This window comes from Eretmochelys imbricata, chromosome 11 (genome assembly GCF_965152235.1).
Source record: "Eretmochelys imbricata isolate rEreImb1 chromosome 11, rEreImb1.hap1, whole genome shotgun sequence".
Lineage (NCBI taxonomy): Eukaryota > Metazoa > Chordata > Testudines > Cheloniidae > Eretmochelys > Eretmochelys imbricata.
In genome coordinates this window covers 38,399,440-38,426,565 of record NC_135582.1, presented here as the reverse complement: position 1 = coordinate 38,426,565, position 27,126 = coordinate 38,399,440, and the positions used below count along the sequence as shown (strand labels likewise).

The 27,126-nt window shown below is 43.1% G+C and overlaps 1 protein-coding gene across 1 annotated transcript in view; it reads right to left on the bottom strand.

Moving 5' to 3' along the window:
* CERS6 (ceramide synthase 6) overlaps positions 1-27,126 on the bottom strand; it is a 212,720-nt gene that overhangs the window by 44,763 nt on the left and 140,831 nt on the right. Inside the window, exon 5 of the mRNA XM_077830060.1 lies at positions 1,639-1,689. Within this exon, the coding sequence (XP_077686186.1) occupies positions 1,639-1,689 (51 nt within the window). The remainder of the gene's footprint in view (positions 1-1,638; positions 1,690-27,126) is intronic.

Here is a 27,126-nt window from a genome sequence, read left to right as displayed (position 1 = left end):
CATGACAATGGATTTATGTTTAAAAGTATTAAGAAGACAGATGAGGCATAAGAAAATGGTTGCTCTGAAATTGGCAATTAGCTCCAAACAAAATATTGCTCTCACTCAAACAGCTGTGAAATCCCCAGGGCTCTCTTATTGTAGCCTGATGCTTATTTACATTCTTCTTAAAAAAAAAAAAAAGTGTACTTGTGGCACCTTAGAGACTAAAATTTATTTGAGCATAAGCTTTCGTGAGCTATAGCTCACTTCATCGGACGCATGCAGAGGAAAATACAGTGGGGAGATTTATATACACAGAGACCATGAAACAATGGGTGTTACCATACACACTGTAACAAGAGTGATCAGGTAAGGTGAGCTATTACCAGCAGGAGAGTGCGGGGGGGGACAACGACACCTTTTCTAGTGATACTCAAGGTGGGCCATTTCCAGCAGTTGACAAGAACTTGTGAGGAACAGTGGAACTAATAACTTAGTTAATAAATTAGGCTTGAATAAAGACTGGAGTGGATGTGTCATTACACAAAGTAAAACTATTTCCCCATGTTTATCGCCCCCGGCACTGTTCCTCACACGTTCTTGTCAACTGCTGGAAATGGCCCACCTTGATTATCACTACAAAAGGTTTCTCCCCTCTGCCCCACCCCCTCTCCCCACTGGTAATAGCTCACCTTACCTGATCACTCTTGTTACAGTGTGTATGGTAAACCCATTGTTTCATGTTCTCTGTGTATATAAATCTCCCCACTGTATTTTCCACCGCACGCGTCTGATGAAGCGAGCTGTAGCTCACGAAAGCTTATGCTCAGATAAATTTGTTAGTCTCTGAAGTGCCACTTTTCTTTTTGCGGATACAGACTAACATGGCTGCTACTCTGAAACCTTACATTCTTCTGTAATCTTGCAAGTATGATACTGTTGTGATGACATAAATGCAAACTAGTATTGCATAAAAATACACCTCCATGAAGCTGAACTTTCCCAAATGGTTGCCAATGCCAACTCCTAACCACATATGCACAGTGACATTTTTCTCTAATGAGCTCTCTAATTAACAATATTATTTAAAATTTAATAGATATTGATTAACTGATGCTCCCAACACCTCTGAGTGGTAGGTAAGTATTATTAACTCTCTGAGTACATCTACACAACAATTAAATACCTGAGCCTGGCCCAGGTCAGCTGACTTGGGCTCATGGGGCTTGGGCTGAGAGGCTGTAAAATTGCTATGTAAATGTTCAGCCTCAGGCTGGAACCTGAGCTCTAGGACCTCACGAGTGGGGAGTGCTTTCAAGGCTGGGTTTCCCACACTTTGAATACGAGGAGGTATCTCCTCCCACCATGCGTGCATTTCACGCAGCGTTCGGGGAGATTTTTGTCCCCAGACAAACTATCTTTTTGCCAGTTATTGCTGATGCACTTTTGTCCTCACCAGGAGGGACGGGTATATTTCCTTCTCTGAGGATGTCGCTCATGTTGCTCCTCCATGACTCAGACAACAGGGGGTGCGAAATGGTGTTTGTTGGGTAGTCTGATAAAGCTAATCAACATTTGCATAAAACAGGGGTTTGCATAGTAAAAACAACTTCTCATTGAGGTTGTATATTTATTCTATATAACAGGATGACTTACCTGATATGGGTATCCATTCCAGCACTGCCTTGTGTTCCAGAGCCAGGGAGTCTTAAAGAAACAAAACAAAGGGGCATGTTAGTAGTTGTGAAATGAAACAATGCAGTCCCTGGCAGTTAAGATGTAAATGGTTAATATTTTTCAGGGACTAAATCCTGAGAGCTGCTGAGCATTTGTATGTCCTCCCACTGGAGTCAATCAGCACTGAGAGTGAGCGCTAGACCGCTCAAAGTTGTGTGTCCCATATTAGAACAATCCACTGTGACATTCTGTACCTCGTGGGAACACCCTATGCTGACAAATTCATCCTTATAAAGTGATTGTTTGGTATCCAATGCAAAGTTTGTCATGTCGGATGTCTTCAGAAGGCTCATGATGCACTGAGCATTGTTGTTATAGTGATGTTATAGTAATTGTTGTTACAGAAATGTTATAGTAATGTTATAGGTTATAATTCCATGTATATAGTTATGAGGCTGAAAATGTATCCTCATGGCTTAAAGCAAGCCCAGGCAAAAATTCTCCAAAATCAGGGGGGCAGTTCACACCACATCAGGCATGTATGGGACAGCCTCACAGGAACAAAGGACACTGGCGTAGGCAACAGCAAAGGATCTGTTGGACCAGGGGTTCTCAAACTAGGGGTCGGGCCTCTGTCAGCCTCCACCCCAAACCCCACTTCACCTCCAGCATTTATAATAGTGTTAAATCTTTTTAAAGTGTTCTTAATTTATAAGGGGAGTCGCACTCAGAGGCTTGCTGTGTGAAAGGGGTCACCACTACAAAAGTTTGAGAATCACTGTGTTGGACTCGCAGTGAGCCACTCCCCTTCCTTTGGTCAGTTTTGGACTGCGATGAGGTAATGCTCACCTGACTCTGAAAGGGGCAGGGGGGTGCAAAGCCAAGAGGGAAGAAAGGACATGATAAAAGGGAGAGATGTTTGCCATGCTCTTCCTCTCTCTTCCACCTATATCTACAGACACCACACCAAGCGACTGAAGCACTGATCAAAAGAGAGAGCCTGGCTGAAGGGCAACCAGCCAGCCTGTGGTGAGAAGCATCTAAGGGCATTGAAAGTGTTAAGATCAGCTTAGAATGCGTTTTGCTTTTATTTCATTTGACCAAATCTGACTTGTTATGCTTTGACTTACAATCACTTAAAATTTATCTTTGCAGTTAATAAATCTGTTTGATTATTCAACCTGAAGCAGTGTGTTTGGTTCGAAGCATGTCAGAGACTCCCCTTGAGATAATAGGCCTGGTACATATCAATTTCTTTGTTAAACTGACAAACTCATATAAGCTTGCAGCATCTTACAGCATAACTGGGCACTGCAAGACGGAGGTTCCTAGGGTTGTATCTGGAGAGGAGATATTGGCTAGTGTCATTTGGTTGGACAATCCAAGGAGCAGCTTACATGCCAGAGGCTGTGCGTGAACAGCCCAGGAGTGGGAGTTCTCACAGCAGAGTAGGGTAAAGCTGGCTCCCAGAGTCAAGGATTGGAGTGACCTAGCAGATCACCGGTCCAGATAACACCAGGGGGGAACATCATACCCATTCATTCATAAAGAGTTTAACTTGTTCATGAAGGATTTGGGGGCAGTATGTTCTACAAAACAACACACTGTACTTCAGTCATTCTTACAGCTTGTGCACAAGCGGCAAAATCTTGTGTCACACTCTCAGCATCATAGCTAATAAATAATACCTCACTCTTATACAGCATTTTTCTTCAGTAGCTCTCAAAGTGCTTTACAAAGGAGATCAATATAATTACCCTCATTTTACAGATGGGAAAACTGAGGCATGGGGAGGTGCAGTGAGTTCCCCAGAGTTACCGAACAGGTCAGCGACGGAGCCAGGAATAGAAGCCAAGTCTCCTGAATCTCACTCCAGTACTCTATTCACAAGGACACACTGTCTAATGGCCCTGTTGGCCTCAGACTGTCAAAATGTTTAGTCAGAATTGCTTCTGCACAGGTTGCTGTTCAGTCCAATCCCAGTTAACCCCAGGAAAGGGGATTATTCCCTCCACCTCCACCCTGACTGTCCTGCCTCCCCATGCAGATCAAATCAAGTCCCTACATGCCTGGTTTTGGTTATCACTGTCCTAAAGGATAGAGGTTGCCATCATACCATATATTCTGCTTGCAGTGATCTCCTAAAGCAAAATGAATACTGAGGGAGAGAAACTCACTGTAGTGTGTAAAATATCAGCTGAATTTTCCATTCAAAAAGGCCAATCCAAAGAAGTCAGAAAGATGTGACAAGAAGGTTCTTGTGGAGATGCCTCACTGCTATCCTTAATTTGCTTTCCAGCTATTTGCACAAGATTTATGTGACTATTTATCCCCCAATTTTTCATGAAAGAATAGAACAAGGAAGTTTCCTTAAATGTCAGTAAATCTATTCTTTCAGCAGGTTTATTCCTTTGTTCAGTTCAGTAGGGATTTCAGTGTGTTGCAGCACAGACAAAAATAGCAGCAAAGGCCTAATCATCTTAAATTTATTACCAGCTAGTGGAAGAATTTTTCCTCTCTTGAAGAGGTTGTTTACACTGGTATCCCAAAGAGTTACACCCTGCCTTTCTGCTTCCTTAATGTCTAGTATGGTATACCTATGATTTGCAAAATACATGGCAAAACATCAACTTTCAATTTTTTCACACCACACACCAGGAAGAAAAATGTGCTATCAGTTGTCCCGGAACCAGTGCCCTCCCAAAACAGCAACTTTTGGGGGGCTAGAGTAGAATTTTGCAGATAGTATGGGCGCAAGAATGCCTAGTGTTCCAACATGCTACTGTAACTCAAAATTAAGAGTCACTGGCACTGCTTCCCTACAGAAGAAATTTCAAGATGGCAGCCAACAGTGCCTGTAAAGGAAAACTAAGCTGGTGAAGCAATTCTATACAACAAAATGGCAGTTGAGTCAGTCAGAGCCCCTTTTCCAGCAAGAACTTTATCTCTGGGTTGCAGAAAACCCAATAAGCACCAAATACTCAGCTGTAGATTTCTTACCCACATATATAACCTGGAGTTCAGAGACCAGACTTCTCCCCTGTGGTCCCTCCCTTTCTGGAATTCCTGCTTTTTGGGCCATAAATGGAGCACCTATGAGCATAAGTTGCCAGTAACCTATTGTTTGCCAGGGACAAGGTATCTGCACCCCTGAGCAGAGACATTAGGAACAGGTATTTCTTTTATAAATCCTACTTGAACATTGATGCTGATTTCAGATAGCTTCTTCCCAAGTATCATGGTCCTAATTGAGGAGCCTGAAGCTGCAATCTTAGAATCACTCAGAGCAAAAGTTTCCAAGCTCTAGTCAAAATATATTAAAAACACTTTGAAATGGGCAGTAGGTGTTGACTTGCTTTTGTAAGAGAAAAAGGACACTAACAAGGGTCATAGGACCAGAGAGAGCTAAGAATCAATACTAATTATAGAAGAGCTAGAAATGTAAAACTGTCAGCTTAGTCAGCAGAACAGTATCATTTTTTATTCTGTCCAACAGTCAGAGCAGTGTAGGAGTTTGAGGGCTGAGTCACTTATTACTACAGAGTCTCCTGATGCAGAAGTGAGTTTATTTACCAGACACTGTATTTGTTTCAACTATCCTTATTCCACCCAGGGAGCAATATACAATGTATTAGGCTGCTTTAAAACAAACAGCTGAGTTTTAATCCCTTAGTGTCAGTGGATTCCTTTTTCATGCTAGCTCATTGTGTGGCGAGGAGTGATGGCCCCACTTCTTTCTAAACATCTGCAAACCGCTGGCTGTTTAGGTATTGCAGGCCCTAAGCTGCCTTCTCTGCCCCCATTTCCTTTACACCACAAAGGATTTGAAGGAGAATGATTCTGCCAGTGATGGCATTCAGTTCAGCATCTCAGGACTGATGATCTGGAGGATGGCGTGGATTGCACCCTCAGCAAGTTTGCAGGTGACACTAAACTGGGAGGAGAGGTAAATACGCTGGAGGGTAGGGATAGGATACAGAGGGCCCTAGACAACTTAGAGGATTAGACCAAAAGAAATCTGATGAGGTTCAACAAGGACAAGTGCAGAGTCCTGCACTTAGGACGGAAGAATCCCATGCACCGCTACAGACTACGGACTGAATGGCTCGGCAGCAGTTCTGCAGAAAAGGACCTAGGGGTTACAGTGGATGAGAAGCTGGATATGAGTCAACAGTGTGCCCTTGTTGCCAAGAAGGCCAACGGCATTTTGGGCTGTATAAGTAGGAGCATTGCCAGCAGATTGAGGGATGTGATCATACCCCTCTATTCGGCACTGGTGAGGCCTCATCTGGAGTACTGTGTCCAGTTTTGGGCTCCACACTACAAGAAGGATGTGGAAAAACTGGAAAGAGTCCTGGGGAGGGCAATAAAAATGATTAGGGGGTTGGAGCACATGACTTATGAGGAGAGGCTGAGGGAACTGGGATTGTTTAGTCTGCAGAAGAGAAGAATGAGGGGGGATTTGATAGCTGCTTTCAACTACCTGAAAGGGGGTTCCAAAGAAGATGGATCTAGACTGTTCTCAGTGGTGGGAGGTGACAGAACGAGGAGTAATGGTCTCAAGTTGCAGTAGGGGTGGTTTAGGTTGGATATTAGGAAAAACTTTTTCACTAGGAGGGTGGTGAAGCACTGGAATGTGTTACCTAGGGAGGTGGTGGAATCTCCTTTCTTTGAGGTTTTTAAGGTCAGGCTTGACAAAGCCCTGGCTGGGATGATTTCGTTGGGGATTGGTCCTGCTTTGAGCAGGGGGTTGGACTAGATGATCTCCCGAGGTCCCTTCCAACCCTGATGTTCTATGATTCTATGACATTTCAACCAAGTCAACAGTAGCAATTTCTAAAACTTACAAGCCTATGTACAAAACCTACCTTCTTAGCCTTTACCATGAAAGGCAGCATGTCCTATAGTAGATAGGACACTGCTGTAGGAATTGGGAGACCGACCTAGGTTCTGTTTCTGGCTCTGCCTGCTGTCACACTGACTTGCTGTGTGACCTTGGGCAAGTTACTTCACCTCTTTCCACTCCTACCTTTTGTTCTATTGTTTTTAGACCATGAGCTCTTCAGGACAGGGGCTGTCTCTAAGTGTGTGTATAGTGCCTAGCACAATGGGGTCCTGATCTCTGTTGGGACTCAAGGCACTATGGTAACATAAATAATAATGATGTCTGATAATAATTGAAAAACTATTTCTACTTTATTTGCCTACAAAAATCGGCTTCCCCCAACCGAGTGGAAGAGAAGATTTTTCAAGGTTAAAGAAACTCTGTTGCCAGTGAAAAGATTCAGCTATTAGGTTTTGACAATGGTTTGATTTGGGAAATATTTTTTTCTAATATAGAGTAAATGTGCATTTCTCTCCAACCGCACCCCTGTTCTCAGCCCCTCAGGTGTTCTCTCCAGCCTTAGGGAGCTCTCCATTTTTCTACACTTCTCATGCTGAAGGCCTTGCATTGTAGTCACGCAAACAGAGAAAGGGATTCCCTTAAAAAGTAATCAGCACAGTTTCTTGGTCAACTGCAGAGGTTTATGTTGAGTAAAATGAGGTTTTCATTCCCTCCCAGGTAGCTGAGTGAATTGCATTCCATTGGACAGCTGTGACAAGAGATTATGGGTGAAATCCTGGTTGGTCTCATTGAAGTCAGAGTCTTGCTATTTGACTTCAGTGGGCCGGGATTTCAGCTCAGGAAAGGAAACAGAATTCAGGCCTCCTGCAAAAACCTACAATGCATTAAACTGTGATGTCAATTTGCAATGGTGCTTCCACACAAAAGTTGCAAAAGTTACTGTACCAGCTAGTTATATTGTTTGGTATTCATCCAGGTATTTAAAAAACAAGACAAAATAAAAACAAACAAATACAAAAATCTTTCCCTTCTTTCCACTGTTGTGTTACTAAATTGAATTTTATTGTAAATCAAAAATACCAAAGAGGGCAAGCACACATCCCACTCAATCCATCACACATCCTCTCCCGTTGAACACTCAGTGTTTACACAAGGAAGGATTAAGACACGATCTAAGAAACTTGACTGCACTGCCAATCTAAATTGATTTGCCAAGATTTCCTTTGTACATAAACAGGAAGGATTTTTTGGAGGCACTTGTATTTCATGAAGCACAACTTCAACCTGGGTTTCGGTAGCTCTTGTACAGCGTGAAGCACATTTCTAAAGCTGAAGTACCCATCCACAGGGCTTTACAAAAGCATGTGGACGAGCCGTGGGACAATGGGCTGTATTCAGTTCCTTTATAGAAGCTAAGCTGCTTTACATCCAAATGTAATGAGGGCACAAACATTTTAGTTAATAGGCCTCTTGGATTAGGACACATGCACCGTTAGAGCAATAGGTGTATCCACTAAAATGAGATTTGTGCAGATGAATCCTTTAGGCAACACTGAGTCATGACACACGTTCTCTTAATTTCATCGTTAGTCAGAGCACTCCAGTTCCGACAAAAGCAGAGCTGTGCAATGCAGTGAGTGGGCATCAAGCCAAATAAAGTGGACACTAACTAGAACATTATTCTGGGGTTTAAAGCAGTTGAGAACCAGGCTCCTATTATCTTTAATGATTCTCATCACAGAAAGGATTTGCACTACATGGATGGACAGTATAAATGCTATTAATAATATATTCCCATTTCCAAGTTATGTGAAGAGTTCTAATTAGCTTCTAACTCGAATCTGTCATATAAGAGTATATATGTAGTACCTATATGTTGATGGCGATATTACTTGGCTATTGAAGACAATTTCTAAGTTTAATTTTTTTACTTTATGTTGAAATTAAAAGAAAAGTAATAAATATATACAGAAGGAACAAGCATTCCAGAAGCTAATATGAGGAATACTTAGCACAGCTAAAGAGTTATACCCGGAAGTCTCTAAGTGATAACTGCATGGAGTTCCTAAAATACAGTACATCTTGAAGCTTTAAGAGTAAAGTTCAAACTCCCTCTTCTCTCTGTTAACAAGAATCATTTCACACAAGCAGTTTACAAGGTTCAAATGACTCAATCTTATTGTACCTCTGTCTCTTCCAGCTGACCTACACAGAAATCCTTCATGGTGAGGAACTAACGCATGTCCAATTTGCCTGCCTATTGGAATGGAACCCTGAGGGTTTTTTTTTTGCCAATAGAAGATGTTCAGATGAGAGTTTGAGTTCTTGTGGACATAAGAGTTTTAATCTCCAATGTTCTGAAGCCTTTAGTACTTGCCCTTTCTCGTTCCTCCTACTCACTAGCCAGCAAAACTTATTGGGCATGAGGGGCTGAGGTGAGGGTGGAGCCAGGGCTTTACTCACCTGCTCCTCACGGGGAGTGGGAACATCAGGCACATAGCCCCTGCTCTCCCCTACGTGCCTAGAGTCACAATCCAAGGTGTAAGGAGGCTGCCCAGAGGGCCCCCTTGTTTGGCCATGTTAGATGCAACCACAATGAAGCCTTTAATAAGATAAACTGTCTACTGGGCTAGGCAAGTGTATAGAACACAGTTAAATGAGATAAAGTTCTTTGGAAATGCAGAACATTTGTTATTGATACATAGAATTAAAGCATGTCTGTCTTATAGCTGCCTAAATTAAAGCCGTTCAAATATCGTCAACCCATTCATTTAGGATAATTCCTACTTTTAGCCAAGTCTGAAAGCAATGACTGCCTTTCACATCAAACTCAACTAGATGTAAGAGATACTTCACCCATTTTCCCACTACCTAAATTATAGGTGCTGGCAAAATATTCACATTTATTTTTTTTCAAATATTTTGACACATCTTTAGCATTTCTCCAAAGAAACCTTGTTACGGTATTTGCCAATGCAGAGGTTTGCATTCGATTAAACTTTGAGTACTAAATATAATAAGTTACATTAGAGAACACTCAAGGGCCGATCATGAAGGCCGAAAACTCGTCACTAGTTGACAGTGTAAAATACGTATGGTTTCTGCATCTCAGTGAATGACCCAGCACAGAACACTTGCACCCTTCTGAGCCACACAGACCCTCAAAGGCCATGGTTGCAGGCAGCCAGAGTCCTAAATAGAAACAAATGCCCTCTTGCAGCCTTTGCTACCCAGCTCCCTGGACTGGCTTGGAGAATATCTCTACCTCAAATCACTGTTAAGGAAGTGGTGGGATAAATTGGCCCTTTGTTTTCCTTGGGTTAGAGGCCCAGTCCTTTGAAACTCGGAGAGCTATTATGCCGACCACCCCATTAAGGAGAGGTAAAAATCACTGGATGGCAGAATAATTACCCTCACTGAATTACACAGCACTGTGCCAAATATGAACCCACTAAGTGATCCTGTTTAGCAGACTCAAAGGAGTTCTCCCAGGACAATCCAACCACCATATAAGGTAATACACTGGGGAGGATTCACGGGGGAAGGGATACTGTAGAATGCTGAATCAAGAATTCTACAGAAGCTGTAGAAAGGAGATTTGCCACTCAAGTGATTATCCTTCATGCCTGCTTAGTTGTTGAAGCTTCTGGGGTTTCCATGGGCCAACCAGAGGTGAAATTTAGCTGAACTGAGCCCCATTAATGAGCAATCCTCTTTTACCATGTAAATAAAAAGCCAATATACTATAGCAAAACACACACTGTGCTGTGCAATTGACCCATCCACCTTTGACTATGCTGTAATTTCCTAGGCTGATGTACTGATAAAAGATGCTGACTTCAGAGGGCTCTTTCTACAGTTCATATCACTGGAAGATGGGTGCCTTACACCAGGGGTGGGAAAACTTTTTGGCCTGAGGGCCACATCTGGGTGGGAAAATTGCATGCAGGGCCATGAATGTAAGGCTGGGGCAGGAGTGCGGGGTGTGGGAGGAGTGTGGTGTGCAGGAAGAGGCTCAGGGCAAGGGGTTGGGGTTGAGGAGGGGGTGCAGAGTGTGGGAGGGGGCTCAGGGCAGGGGGTTGGGGTTCAGGGAGTGATGTGGGGTGCATCAGGGGGCTCAGGGCAGGGGGTTGAGGTGCAGGAGGGGTGCGGCAGGGGGTTGGGGTATCGGAAGGATGCATCGGGGGCTCAGGACAGGGGGTTGGATGCAATAGGGGTGCGGGGTGCAGCAGGAGGCTCAGGGAATGGGGTTGGGATGCAGAAGAGGTACGGGGTGCGCCGGAGGCTCAGGGCAGGGAGTTGGGGTGCGGGGTGCAGGAGGGGTGTGGGCTCTGGCCCGGCGCCGCTTACCTTGAGTGGCTCCAGGGTGGCAGCAGCGCACAGCGGGGCTAAGGCAGGCTCCCTGCCTGCCCTGCCCATACCGCTCCCGGAAACAGCCAGCACCATGTCCCTGCGGCCCCTGGGAGAGGGAGGGCAGAGAGCTCTGCGCACTGCCCTTGCCTGTGGGTAACTCCCCTGAAGCTCCCATTGGCCACAGTTCCCGGCCAACAGGAGCTGCAGGGACCGCAGGGACATGGTGCCAGCTGCTTCCAGGAGCGGCGCGGGGCCAAGGCAGGCAGGGAGCCTGCCTTAGCCCCGTGGCGCCACAGGGGTGACCATACCACAGGCTGGATCCAAAGCCCTGATGGGCCGGGATCCGGCCCATGGGCTGTAGTTTGCCCACCCCTGCCTTACACTAATAAACTATGACAAAACACATGCATTAGGATGGGTAGTTCTGGACTATAGTCTCTGTGCAATTGTTGGCAAATAGAAAATCAATCCCCTGCGTGCCACATACAAGCAGCTGCCCTGCCACAGAACAGTTGTACAATTTGTGCAGAGCTGGTTGATATATTTTTGCTGATTTGGCAAAATATGCTGTTGTGTCAAAGCCATAACATGTCTCAAAATCTGTCAGTTTCCACTAAACTTTCATCAGGGAAGTTTTTGGGTCAGGGACAAAGCAAGAACCTCTATACTGGGTGGTTAGGGCATGATGTGGGTTGCCCATGATTTGAAATGATCTGGCCCGGGATGAAAAACTCTGCGCTAAACCAAGCGGAGCAGGAACTTCAACCTGGGTCTCCCACATCCCAGGCCTGTGCCATAACCACCAGGCTATTGAGTGAGTCTGATCCCCAATAAAAACAAAATTGTTAACCTCCAGTCAGCTTTAATTTTGTGGGCTTGGAATGGGGGGAGAGGGATATGAGAAAGTGAGAAAAAAATTCAGAAACTTTACTCTGACTAGGCTCCTTTTATCTCCTCTCCTTTTAAAGACATCTGACCTGTTTTCCCCTCCATATGCTAGCCCTAGCAGTAAGGGCCTTGTTCAGACTGCCACTGACTTACCCGTGCAGTTGTCCACTGAGTCCCTCTTTGTGATCCATCAAGGGCACCCACACTAGGCTCCCAGCTCCTCAGTCATCACCTCTCTTAGGCAGAGACCAGTGCCTCACTCCCCGTTGACTGGGGTTTATCTAGGCTGTGCAGTTCCCTTCCTACACTGTGATATCCCTAGCAGGTCAGACTGCCTAAGCTGGCAAGTGTCTGCATTTTGATTTCTCTTTGAAGGCTATGAACAACATAGTTGCCAGCATTTATGAGTTACCACGCAACTCTTTATAAGCAAGCACATTTATTCTTAAGGTGAAAGCATTACCGAGAAAACATACAGAAACAATAAAAGGGCCTATATGCATGCTAAAAGCTTACCTGTGAGTAGGTACCAGTCTTATAGGTCCTCAGTAGGTCAAGTACTTTCAACCATTCTCAGGAAGGATTGGGGCCCCCTTAGGACAGAATATCCTGTATGTTTGCTGGATCAGAAAGCAGCCCCTGAATCAGTCCTTTCTTTGTCTGTTGGTTTGTGAAGAATCTAGTTTGAACCAGTTTTTGTGAGCATTCCCAAGTGTTGGTACCTCTCTGGATGTGTTACAACCTGAGTGAATTTGCCTAATCTCCCCCTACTATTCTTAGTTCCTGGAGGGTTGTGGTCACCTTTCCGCAGGGAATTACATATAATCCCTGGCCCACAAACTTAATACAGTAACACCTCCCAAAGATATTGCAGGGAATTGCTGTCTCTGTCACCCAGGGTTCCAGGGGGTGGACCAGATTCCGATATCCATACACATGCTGAATAATACATCCCTCCCTGAACAGTGCCACTGACCCCAGTGGGACTAGCTGTGGAGTAAGGTGTGACTCACCCGGAGTAGGGCTGGCAGAATCTGGCTCTAAGTTATCCAACCAAAACCAGACCAATAGCACAACAAAACAAACTGGAAGGAGGATGCGGGGGGCAGAGGAAGGAAATGGCAAAGCTGAAACAAAAACAGCATAAGGCTGTAAGTGTCACACTCACGGTTTGGAATCAGTTTTTGCTGGGCATAAAGTGTCAGTTCTGCTAGCAGTTTTCTATGGATTTTTGCCTTACATGGCGTGAGAGCTCAAATGAAACTTAAGCTTTACCCCACCTTTAGTGCAGTGCCTAATCAGTGCAGCATGCATGACAATGAAGGATGATAAACAGCTGTTGCGTTTACTGTCCTGTATTAAGGAACAATTCTCTCTCTTTTTCTCTCCTTATATAAAAATCTGTCTAAAACTTTCTGTCAAATATCTCTCTAAATCCATTAGATAAAAGAATTTTATTTTTTCAAGAACTTCTGAGACAGGGCAATGGTGGAGAATTTCAAAACTCTGCAGGAGAAATAATGTGAGAAGTCTGCATGTTAGCCAGGAGCCCTGGGCTGTTTTGCATACATTGTCCTATCCAGTTATCTTTAGAACGGAGACTCTAATTGGACCCAGGCTTCCAAAAGCCCCAAAGCAATGAAATCTGCATGTTTCCCTCAAAGTATTGTTAACATATAGTATGTGAAAGAAAGGTCAAATTTTGATAGTAGAGAAAAAACTGTTATGCTGTACAAAACTTCACCTTACATTTGTATTCTATTCCTTAAGCAGTAAGCGGCCTAAGAGGTAGGGCTAAGTGGCTGTCTTACAGCTGAATGCTACTTTTGGAGCTTTTTAAAAAATAAATAAATAAAGAGAGAGTTAGGTTGCAGTTAATCTACAGTGAATCAAGTACAAGAGAGGAGTATTCTCCTGCCCTTCTGTACCTACAAGACCCAGAGTATTTTGAACAAACAGATTCTCAAAGCTAGACATGCACATTTACTTGTGCACATACATTTTCATGCAAACAATTGATGTGTGCATGCAGGTATATGCTTTCACATGCAGCCACTAGGCAACTAGCTGGCCATGCACATCAGATCTTTTGAGTGTATAAACTGGTCCCGTGCAACTTTATGCAAACAAGTGCATAACTTTGAAAATCTGTCCCTCAGTTATTTGCAGAATGGACCAAATTATCTGCCCCAGCTTTCATTTTTGTGTACACACTTTTACTTGTGCAACTGTTTCCTCTCCCAAATCTCATTCATATAGTTATTTATGTGCACCACCCAGACACAGCTAGGAAACCAAATGCACAACTAGGACACACACATATGGGTCCTGTAAGCACAAACTTCATGCCCTATTCTGTAAGCACAATCAGATACATACATCAATGTGGACATGCAAACATTAATGCAGACTGGCTGAAGTTTGTATGCTCCATACACTTGAAACAAACAGCATCTCAAAGACAGATTTACATTTTAAGTGATCAAAGACAGTAGCCTCCTGTCAATGTGTGAAAACAGATCACTACTGAATGGCTGAACCACAAATGAGAGTCTCTTGAAGATCTGAATTGAAAGAAATCTTTGCTAAACATTCAGTTAGATAACTGCAATCCTCCAGCTTGGCCAGATGTTTTATCAGAGTACAGTGTGTATTCAAAAGCTTATTGATAAGAAAAATCACATCTCTTGAAAGCGAATTCAATTTAGCCCATGAAAGCTTATGCCCAAATAAATTTGTTTGTCTCTAAGGTGCCACAAGGACTCCTCGTTATTCCCCCAATAAATTTTCAAAACAAAATGATACAGTGTTCTCTTCAAAAGCCTCATGTAAATCCTAGTACTGGAGAAGGTTAAAATTACCCTCTGAAATCAGGAACCAATCAGTGGGACCTGGGGAGCCCCTCAATGCCAACTGGCAGAGGCCCCACCATACTGTAACTCATATTAGGCCTGACACACTCAGTACCCGCAACACACTGTTGTCAGAATATGTACCTAAAAGGTGGCATGTACGATATATGTAAACTGGTGACATGCTGGTCCCAAAAATCATTGTGTGATGTACGTACAGTTTGTGTACAAAAAGAGTTATATATGTGTGTTAGAAATATGTTCTTAAAATGTATATGGCATAAATCCAGGCTGCCCTAGACAAAGGAATGTGTATTTACTGGCTTGATTACTGAAAGAGGACAATGAAAGTGCATTTACATATACTGTAAACAAAGTGAATAAGCTGCAGCTTACAGAGCACATGAAGGGACAGAGTCTGCACCCCAGGAATCCTTCCTGGCTCTTGAGGCAGAGACAATGGACTTTGGGTAATATAGGGGTAGCAGACAGACAGACATTCTAGTTATCCATCACTTAGGGAACAAAGGGAACAGCATCCTTGGATTCTGTGAATGCTGAGTCCTCTGACCTGGAAAGCTGGAGATGCTGGTAACTTGATGTGAGTAAGAAAACAGCTTAGGCAAAGATTGTAACTTGCTTGGATCAAGTTTTAGTCACTAAAAAGTGTTTTTATTTTGTTTTGTTTGTAACCAGACCTGTCTCTTTTTCTCTTGCTTAGTATCACTTAATCTCCGTTCTTTATTAATAAGCTTGTTCTTGTTTTATTACAACATCATCTCAGTACTGTGTATTAAAGTGAAGTGAGAGTCTTCAGCTAACCTAACAGGCTGGCATGCATTGTGTTTCTTTGAAGACAGCAAATGTAATACTTTCTGTGAGCGTCCAATGGTACTCCTTCTCTGGGAAACTCGGGAACTGGGGTTCATGGATTGTTACTGCAAGGCAAGGTTTAGATTGGCAAAGTCTTGAAGAGTTTGCTGGCAAAGCAGACAGGCTGGTATGTCAAGGAGCTAACATACACTTCTGGAGCAGCCGAGCTCTTTCTCTTGCTGAGGCAGAGCGATAACATAGTGTCTCACAGTTCTGGGTGTTCTGAGCAGGACATCACAATCAGCCATCATTTTTAACAAACAACTTTATAAACAAGAAAAACAATTACACTTAGCATTTATAGAGAGATGTATGTACAACACATTTGTCTGGAGTCTGACAGGCATGAATTTTTGCTATCTGGGTTTACTACCAGGGTTTGGATGGTGTTTACTGCATTGACCTTTTTCTGAGAGAGTCTTCGTAGTTTCTAGTCTAAGTACCACAGACATTTTCAGTATATTTTCACTAAAGTCAATATAATAAAACTTTTGGGCACAGTTTTATCCTCATTGCACTAATACACGTCCTGAGGCCAGAAGATGTTTCAGGGTAGAGGGCATACCGGACACTGAGAGTGTCATGTGTGGTCTCTGCCTACGCCCTAGGGGCCAAAGCTTGACCTCAGATACATAAGTGCAATTCTCACTCTCTTAGCTGCATCCCAGGTCAGAATATGGTCTTTATTATCATAAAATTTCCATCCAAAAGAACAAATTTGTATTTTGTTTGCATAAATTGGGACTGAGAAAAAAGCTGCAGTGTCATTGTTGACTTAAAAATACAAAACGTGTAACTATTTCCACCTTCTATATAGTCTATGTGAATTGAAATTAGAGGCTTTTAGTGAACAGTGCCTTTCATATTTACAGTGGAAGGACAATCATTTATAATTAACAGTCATTCCAATCTTTTGGCATGCAATCTCACATGTTTAATGTAAATGGTATCTCAGTCTTCATACAAAAAAAATTGTAATTAAGACCATGAATGCCGGCAATTTTTTTTATTTAACAAATTTATAAGCATTCCTCTTACATGCCAGTTGTTTTAATAAGTATTCAGTACTCTGATTAGAATTACTTGAATTGCTTTCTTTTTTTCTTGTGTAGCACCTGCATCCTCTCACCATGGTAATGCTGAATTGCTGCTGACATTAGGAAAAAAAGTCAGAATACCATGGCAGCACACAAAACATCCTTCTGTAGTCCCGAGCCTCTATAACGCTACGTTCAGATGAAAAAATTATTCTGCCCATTTATAGTGAAACTAAGAGATTTTCCAGATTCCAAAGTAACCTGGGATTCTTTTGCGGCTTAACAGATGTCTATTTCAGTGGTGACTCTTGTAAGATTCCTTTATTTTAAGCAAACCAGGAACACCTAGCAAAATATTTCCTTTCTTGTGCATTGTGAAACCAAGATTGTCTTGTCCCCTGTGTACAGAAAAAACTATAGATTTTAATTTCTTGGAAAAGAAATCAAAGATAAATAGCCATGAATTATTCAAAAAGGAAACACTAAAAATGATAAAGGATGCCATAAGAAGATAATCCACTGTTTTCCCCAATAATGTCTTGCAGGAAATTTTCATGTTGATTGTTGTTTTCTTTCTTTCTTTTTTTTTTTTTTTTAAATATCAGACTCTTGAGTTGTGATCCATATTGTTTAGTGAAAGCATCACTATTGCTTAAGCATTATTAGCTCATAATATAATTAGCTCAATATTTCATCACCTTTGAGAGACTATGCACCCTCCATGCGATCCCTGAAGATCGAAAAATGACCACATTAATAGCAAAATTGACTGGCAGAGCTCTGGACACATTCAATAAGATGCCTATTGATGATGCTTCAAACTTTGGTAAATTTAAGGAACTGGTTCTGAAACAGTTTCAGGTTACACCTGAAACCTACAGGGTTAAATTCAGGAGTTTTAAGAGGGGATCTGGATTGAGCAATGTGGCTTCTGTAAATGAAGTGAGAGATCTGGTAGATAAGTGGGTGAGGGGGAAAGGGCATTACAAGCTTTGAAGGAATGTGTGATTTGGTTACTCAGGAACAATTCCTGAATATGTGCAGGGATGATGTAAAACAGTATTTGTGGGACAAAAAGGTGGATGCAGTGGGTGAATTAGCTGGGCATGCGAACTCTTACGAGCAAGCACAAGCTGCCGTTAAACAGAAACAACTGGCCGAGGGGTGCAGGGTTGGGGGGAAGCAGAATCACCGTTTTACCCCTGGGGAAAAGGAGGCTGGGTGTTCACCTCCCCATTCCCCTGTTACTCGTCCCAAGTCTCCTGTACAAGCAGAAGCGCCCAAGAGGGGCTCTCACTGTAAGTCCACTGAGCACCCGAGGAATAAGTGTCCCTTGCTGAGTGGAAACTGGCAGCAAGTAACACATGGAGCTGCTACCTCTCAGAGCCAGGCTGCGGCCTCTTTCCACACAGGATTTGTAAAGCTTGCTTCCACACAACCAACCAATGAGCATATGCATGCTGTTAAAATCAATGGTAAAGTGCTTCTTGGACTGAGGGACACAGGTGCCGAGATTTCTGTGGTCAGGACAGACCTGATTCAGGAGAAGGATTTGTTGCCAGGTAAAATGGCAGAATTAGAACTGGTGGGAAGTTACAAAGCACTGTGATGGGTTGGATCTCGGAAACCCACTTGAGACTGCCACCTGATGTGCCAAGACTACTTCTGCCTCTGCTTTCCCTGCCAGCTTGGGACTCTAGCACCCTGTCTTGCTGAGCCAGACATGCCAGTCTGCTCCAACATAGACCCAGGGTCTGAACCACGTGCCCCAAAGCTGCAGACTTAACTGAAAGCAGTTTAAGAAATGTTCCTGTCTTTGACACTCAGATGCCCAGCTCCCAGTGGGGTCCAAACCCCAAATACATCCATTTTACCCTGTATAAAGCTTATCCAGGATAAACTCATAAATTATCCACCCTCTATAACACTTATAGAGAGAGATGCACAGGTGTTTGCCCTCCCCTCCAGGTATTAATACATACTCTGGGTTAAGTAAAAAGTGAGTTTATTAAATACAGAAAGTAGGATTTAAGTGGTTCCAAGTAATAGCAGACAGAACAAAGTGAATTACCAAGCAAAATAAAACAGAACATGCAAGTCTATGTCTAATCAAACTGAATACAGGTAAAACCTCACCCATAGAGGAATTCCAATAAGCTTCCTTTTGCAGACTAGTCTCCTTCTAGTCTGGGTCCAGCAATCACTCACACCCCCTGTAGTTATTGTCCTTTGTTCCAGTTTCTTTCAGGTATCCTTGGGGATGGAGAGGCTCTCTCTTGAGTCAGCTGAAGACCAAATGGAGGGGTCTCCCCCGGGCTTAAATAGACTTTCTCTTGTGGGTGGAGACCCGCTCCTCTCTCCCAGACAGGCAGCCAGCAGGACCTGCACGTCGGGAGCCCGGGGTCCAGGGTCGGGGCCTAGGCTGCCACTGCCCTGCTACCTGGCCCCTGCGGCACAGGTAACACATTGTGGGCCGCGTATGTAAACATCAACATTTCTTGTCCATTTTATTTCTTTGCTGAAAAGAAGTTTAAATGCTCCCTCCATTATCCATATAGCATGAAAAGAAGAACAACAAACGTGCAACGGAGTGCATTTGTCTGGAACCACCAGACCGGTTTTTGTTTTGGCATCACAACTGTATTTCCATAGACATGCACTGAGCTTGTTTGGGACCCAGTAAACACTCATTGTAGCAGCATGCTCTAGGGGCAGTGGTTCTCAACCAGGGGTACGTGTACCCCTGAGGGTAGATCAGCTCATTTAGATGGTTGCCTAGTTTTACAACAGGCAACATAAAAAGCACTAGCAAAGTCAGTACACACTTAAACTTTCATACGGAGAGTTACTTGTTTATTCTACTCTGTATACTATACACTGAAATGTAAGTACAATATTAATATTCCAATTGATTTATTTTAGAATTATACAGTAAAAATAGGAAAGTAAGCAATTTTTCAGTAAGCGTGCTGTTCTAGGGTAAGCCATGGGCTTATCATCTTGAAATGTTTTCCCTTCATCATCTAATCCAGTAATGGTCCTGGTTTATTTGGGAGTCAGAACATGTTAAAATCATCAGAGGTAACTGCTGCTTGTTTTTTGTTAACTAATTCTCAAACATAAGCCTCTCACCTGTTTAAATATTTCCTTTCGAAATAGCAGAAGCACCACTTTGTAGTTAGGACTAAAAGCTTCCAGCCTCCAAAATAGCTTGTATCCTAGGCATTTATGTAACAAATAAGCTCTGTGGATAATGACATGGGCAGCACTGCATGAGTATTATTTATGTAAGGATGAACTGTGCTTCATGGAGCCCTCAGAAAACGTTATAGGAATAAATATGTTTCCACAAACGCCAACATTTGACCACGTACACATCTCAAATAAATAGAGTTCCCACTGCCCACAAAATCACTGACTACTGACAAATGCTGTTCTGGAACCAAAGACAATTTAGTGATCTCAAGAAACCCACAGTTCACACTTTGTGCCAACTTCTGTTCACTATTCTTTCTGGTGGTTTATTTGAAAAAGGATGTGATTGTTTCAGACACCAAGAATAGCATTTCCATAAATTCTTCACAGACCCAAGTAGTCTTTCATACTTCTTGGCATAGTTCACAATGTAAGTGAAGACAACATGACACATTGCTTATGCATCTCCTGAAGCCTTCATTTTCAGATCTTATATTGTGACTAAGTAAGCCATCAGAAAGTTCTATAGGACTGCTATTTCTGTGGAGGTTAGCACTTTGCATTAGTAGCTCACAGAAAGTCTGCAGCAATACTGTGGTACAGAAACTACTGCAATGCAGAGTGCTCATCCTCTTATCTCTCCCCTCTTTCCCAATTCCCAAATAAAACTAGCAGAATACTTGTGCTAATGGGAAGGGGAAACCACATATGGAAGGAACCATAAGAGGCCAAAATTAGTTACAATCACTGAAAGAGGCACTTGACATTTCAAATGTAAATGTATGTCTCTGTCCTGGAAAAAATAATTTGTTGCGAAGAAAAATTGTGAATTGGCAGTTGGAATTATTCAAAGAGTGAAATTCAGTTCTCTGCAGAGGGACATCATAAGATGTACACACCATCCAAATCCAACAGAAGCCCTGCAAATATGGCATAAGTGGGACTACAGTAGCGTGGAGGTCTTGTGTTGGCAAGTTATGTGAGTGAATTTCACCCTAGCTGAACTTCCCAAGTGAATTGCAAGTGTAGGTCCATGTATAACCCACACAACTTCTGGGTGTGATGTTTGTTCTGTCCCATCTAGTGGCACTGAGACCACTGAGAGAGCAATTAATGAGTCTGCTCTACAGCCCTAGCTAACAGCCAGTAGAGGCTCATGTGCTAAGATCCAGAGGTTCCAGGTTTGATCCCGAACCCCTGACGACCAGGGTCTGTGGGTGTTACACATGCAGGATGCACTGCAGTAACCCAACCTGGCCATGACAAAGGTATGGACAATTGTAGTGATGTCTTCATCTGGAAGGAAAGATCCTGATCTGTAGCAATCACAGACAGCAAAATGACTCCTAGCTGGACACTAAGAAGCAGCCGAGTTAATTTTAACAGACGACAGAATCCCTCAGAAGAAACAATATCTCTACCATCTCCTCCAGATGCATTTCCCATTCAACTAGCATCATCTGTGTCTTACCTAGTCTGAGTTTCAGTCAGCTTGCTCTCATCCAAGCACCCTCTTGCTCTGCAGCTTTACCTATTTGTTTTCAGTTACCAGTTTTTTATTAAACAGACCAGTTTTTAAATTTTGTTAAGTGACCTTCATGCTAAATAGCAATAATATTTTTTCCATCATGAACACTCTGGGCCTGTCAATGGAATTACACCTATTTACAGCAGCTGAAGATATATTATAAAGTTGTGGCTTAACAGAGTCCCCATATCTTTGCACATAGAGGAATTTGGGACAGCTACTGATGAAGAGTGGGTTTCCTGTTCATAAAATATTCAACATATTTCAGAGCCTCTTAATTTAAATACACACTCTCTCTCTCTCTCTGCTTGGCAACACTCTAGTGAAGCAAAGCAGCTATAATCCCATACAATTTAAGCAGTTTATGGCTGCCTTATATCTTTAGAGCAGTAGAAAGCAGCCAGAGCACACCAGTGAATTTGGACCTTCCATTTAATAGGACATCTGTGAGGGTTTTTTTTTTTTAAAGAAAGACCACGTCACTGTATAAATCATAGCTTTGGAATTACTTCTCTAAGGAATGGATCAAGTTTCAAAGTTTTCATATTTAGATTCCAAGAACCATACTTGAGCATGATTTTGGTTTATTTAAAGTCACTCTACATTTACGAGCTAAACAAAAATATCCCAAAACATCAATTCCTCTACTACAGTGGTAATGCTGGCATTTGATGGTACTGTAATCCTGGACTATTTAAAGAATACCATTTTTTATTTTAACAAGAGCCAGAGGGGTTCCTATGTTTTTGAAGATGTTTGAAATTCTAGTTTTTCAAAGGCCTATACAGAAGTTGTTATTAAACAAACTCAGCTTTATATATTTACTTTCTTCCTAACAAGAATATGTAGCTGCCTTGCCAGAGGGGTATATCTGACTAATTTTGACAAGCGGATAATTTCCATCCAATTTGGTAAAGGGAAATAGTTCTCGCATCCTAGGGCATGCTACTGAAGCAGGCTTTTGGAAATTCCTGCTGTCTTTCTTTCCTTTAAAAAGAAAAGGAGTACTTGTGACACCTTAGAGACTAACAAATTTATCTGAGCATAAGCTTTCATGAGCTACAGCTCATTTCATCGGATGCATGGTGACCACATGGCGTTTACACAAAAATGAAAATAGTATCAAAATGATAAAAATGCCTAATACCAAACAGAGCAGGACTTTACTGATTTGTCTTAGTACAGAAGGTGACCACATGGCGTCCCTGGCAAAACAGGCCTTAAGTGACACTGGAGTGGTGAACAGGCCTTCTTCTGGTGAATTTTCCCCACTAATGACTGGGAAACCCATTGAGAATTACATGTGCACTTGGAAAATATAGTCAGTGAACACACAATAATCCCCACCCCAAAGAAGACTGAAGGGGTACTCTCCAAAGGTCCATTTGCCATTACAGCCAGATTACTGGGGTGGGTGGCTGAAAAGTACCCCCAGTGGCAATGTGATGTTCTTTGGTCAATTGTCAGTTTCAGTATCAGGGTTAGTTCCAGTACCAGATGTTGGGATTGGCTGGAGTAAAGCATGACCTCACTGATAAAAAAGGTAGCAGCTAGCTAAGGTAGGCCCTTTCTCCTTCCTCTCCCACCCCTGCAGCTGCTGTACTTTCCTCATTTGAAAACTGGAGCTTCATTTTATTTTTGGATGCCGCATCAAGGCATAAAAAACTCATCTCTGGGATGAAGCGGGCCATGCTGTCTAGCTATTATTTGGCTTATGTTTCAAACATCTTTGCAAATTCTAACCTACAAAGTCTATCAAGGGCAGGTTCAATCATGTACTCTTTCCCCACTGTGGGGGATTGATACCCTAATCATAGGGTGGCCGCATCTGGAGTGCCTCTTGGTGCAGGCCACAGCATGACAAGTATGGCTGCCTCAGTTTCCCCTCTCAGGTAATCCAAGGATTCCACTTCAGGCTCTCTTGCTTCCTTTCTTGGGACCAGTTTATTATCAAAACCATACTTCAAGTCAGTCCATAACAAAAGTCCCCAACATAGTCCATTTATCATGCCAGTGCATACAGTCCTTAAAATCCCATGACATGATGCCCCATATACCACACGCCGACATCTTCCGCCACACCTATGCTACTCATCAGTCCTCTTCTGTACCTCTGCCAGGACAGCCATGCCAGCCCTTCCAGCTGGAATGCAAACCTGCTCTTCCCAGCAGGAATCCCCCACAGCCTCTCTGCTGGGAAATCCTCTTCTCTCCCCCTAGTCCTCACACACTTCCCTTCGGTCCAGCTCTCCGGCCCTGGATATAGCGGGCAAGCTCCTCCACTGCTCCCCTGGCTTCAGTCCTCTCCAGCAGAAGTCAGCAGGCAACTCCTTCTGCTGTACTCTGGCCTTCAGTCTTTCCACAGGAACCATCTACAGCTTCCTTCCTGGACCTTCCACAGTCCACTGGTCTCTGGAAGCTCGCACCTGCCCTTGACTAACCCAGGCCACTACCACCTGCCTCTTTGTTGACTGACACTGGGTTTCCATTCTCTCAGATTCCCCTTGATCCTTTATAGCCCCAGGTGATACCCAGTCCTACCCTCTTAACTGGCTAGATGGGAGGACCTGTTCTGGCACAGGAAAGCTTGACCTGCATAACTTACAGGGGTCAGCCACCCTGTGACATATTCCTTTTTAATTAATTTTAATTTAACAATAATACATTTAATGAGGGATGGCTTACTGCTTAGCTCTGATTCAACAGCCACTAAAAACTCTGCCATGTTAGAGCCAGCACTTACAGGATAATGTGTACATACTTAAAAATGCTGCGTATTAGTTGGATTGAACCCCACTTAAAGGGCCATGTATATTATTTTGTATTTCATTTTCCATTTACACTGGCGAAATGCTTAAGATGTTATAATTTTATGCTTCTAGTCAGCCTCCTCCTGATTGATTCATTCATGGACATAATGTTCTAGTGTTTTTTAAGATTTGTGTTTTTTTTTAAATTGGTAATAAAAAAGATCTCACTAACACCAGCATAAACTGAAAGTAATTTGACTGAAGTCTATGGAGTTATACTAGAGTAAAACTGATTTAAAAGAGAATCAGTAGGATTAGGGTACAGTAAAGCACCAACTGGGTCACAACCAGATTTCCACACACCTAGAAATCTTGGGGGAAACCTGACGTCTAAATCTCCTCATTGAAGTTATACCCAAAAGTAATGGCTGATTTTTAAAAAACTGAACACGTAATTTAGTTCGAAGCCCCAAGTTTTACTGAGAGAATAATACTTCAGGATATTAACTTCCAATGTTTTATTATTAACATTAAATAACCCAAACCATCAGCAGTTAAGGAGAATGTGAAAGCAATAGAAAAAGAAAATATGCTACTAAGAGGGAATATGTCTTGAACGTAAAAAGAAGGCCCAAATCTACAGAAAAGATGCCCATTTCATTTGGCATTTAAAAGACTGAATGCAACTTTTATTCTCCTTCAATTTTAGTGAATCCAAACACCCATATTTACTAATTGTAACTTTTTCTGTTGTTCTGTAATAGCAGAGCCAGAACATGGCTTACAGGATATTTTAATTTAAAATGAGGATGGCAGCCTTTTTATAGCCACAACTGCTTCAATAGAATGGCAATTTCCAATCCCTCAATCTGAAGGTCTAGCCTGTCCATTATTAAACTACCATTATACACTAAACATAATGCTATACTAGCAACAGGAGGTGAGGAGAAGGCCCCAATGACTGAGGAGGGGGGATCACCTGCCCCCAAAGCTGGAAGGCTCACGGCCACTGGACCCAAGAGAAGGAGACATAGGGCGCTGGTGGTTAGGAACTCCCTTCTGAAGAGGATGGAGGTGTCCATCTGACAACATGACATAATGTCCTGGGAGGGTGCCACCTGCCTGGAGCCCATGTCTGAGACGTTACAGAAAGGTTACCAAGGCTCATCTGTTCCTCTGACCACTACCTGATGCTGCTCATCTATGTGGACAATCATGAGACTGCTAGGAATGAGACTGAGCAAATCAGCAGTGACGACAGAGCACTGGGAGTGAGGATGAAGGGGTTAGGGGCAATGTTCCCTCTAATTTTTTTCCACTCATGTGCGGAATGAATTTTATGATGTGCACCACTACGGAGGTGACGAGGGGTTTGGAGTGGGGGAGGGAGCTCACGGCTGGGGCCGAGGGGTTCAGCGTGTGGGAGGCAGCTTAGGCCTGGGGCAGAGGGTTGGGGTGTGGGGGGATGAGGGCTCTGGCTGGGGGCTCTGGGGTGGAGCTGGGGATGGAGGAGTTCAGGGTGCTGGAAGGGGCTCAGTGCTGGAGCAGAGGGTTGAGGTGTGTGTGGGGGGTGAGGGCTCTGGCTGGGTTGGGGCAGAGGGTTGAGATGCAGGCTGTCCCGGGGCTGCGGTGGGGATAAAGGACTCCCCACAGCCCTCTCCCCACCACAGAATCCCCGGGCTGGGGGAGAGGCACACCACCCTACACCTCTCTCCTCTCCAGGCCCCTCTGGCTGCACACCTCTCCTCATCAGTGCGTGGCCCTTGATGGGTTCCTGTGTGGCCATACAGGCGTGCACCTTAGAGAGAACACAGGTTGGGGGTGCAGGTCTGTTCTTGTCCACACTCAACTGGAGAAAAAGGGCTCAGGCAGGGACATGCGCATCCTGGAGATGAATATGTGGCTGTGCAAATGGTGTCAATGGCAGGGCATTGGCTTCCTCAACCATGGGAAGCTGTTCCAGGAAGAAGGTCTGCTGGGAAGAGATGAGACCCACCTGACCAAGATGCGTAGGAGCATCTTCGTGCACCAACTCACCAACCTAGTGAGGAGGATTTTCAACTAGGTTGAAAGGGAGCAGGTGACAAAAGGCCACAGGTAAATATAAAAAAAATGCAAACTTAGGTGGCTAGATGTCATGGGGGACACAGAAAATTACAATAGGGACATAGAAGCAATAAAAGGGAAATCCATGCTGGAATCTGGAAAGGAGTTCAGGAGAACTGGCAGTTTCTCAAGAAGACAATATTAAATGCACAACTGCAAACTATCCTGATGCAAAGGAAAGATAGGAAAAATGGCAAGAGGCTCCATCAGGACCTCCTTAATGACCTGAAAATAAAAAAGAATCCTACAAAAAAATGGAAACTTGGATGATTGCTAAGGAGGAGTACAAAAGAACAGCACAAGCCTCTAGGGACAAAATCAGAAAGGCTAAGGCACAAAATGAGTTACACGTAGCAGGAGACATAAAAAGCCCTTAATGAAGAGGTTCATTACACACATTAGAAGCGAGAGAAAGACAAAGGAATGTGTAGGTCCTCTACTTAGCAATGAAGGAGAGAGAATAACTGATGACATCAGGAAGGCTGAAATGTTTAATGCCTCTTTTGCTTCAGTCTCCACTAAAAAGGTTAATAGTGACTAGATACTCAACACAATTAATATTAACAAGGGGGAAAGCATGCAAGCCAAAACAGTGAAGGAATAAGTTAAGGGATATTTAGAAAAGTTAGATGGCAGTTTAGAATTTAGTAGGCAGTGCCTGATGGAATTCATCCAAGGATACTTAAAGAACTAGCAGAAGCAATCATCTTTGAAAACTCATGGAGGATAGGTGAGGTTCCAGAGGGCTGGAAAAGGGCAAACATAGTACCCATCTTTCAAAAGGGGAACAAAGAGGACTTAGGGAATTATAGACTAGTCAGCCTAACTTCAATACCATGAAAGATACTGAAACTTATTATTAAACAATCAATTTGTAAGCACCTGGAGTATAATAGAGTTATAAGGAATAGCCAGCAAATCATGCCAAATCAACCTAATTTCCTTCTGTGACAGGATTACTGGCCTAGTACAAGGAGGAAGCTGTAGACATGATCTATCTTGATTTTAGTAAGGCTTTTGACACACGTTGTATGCAGTG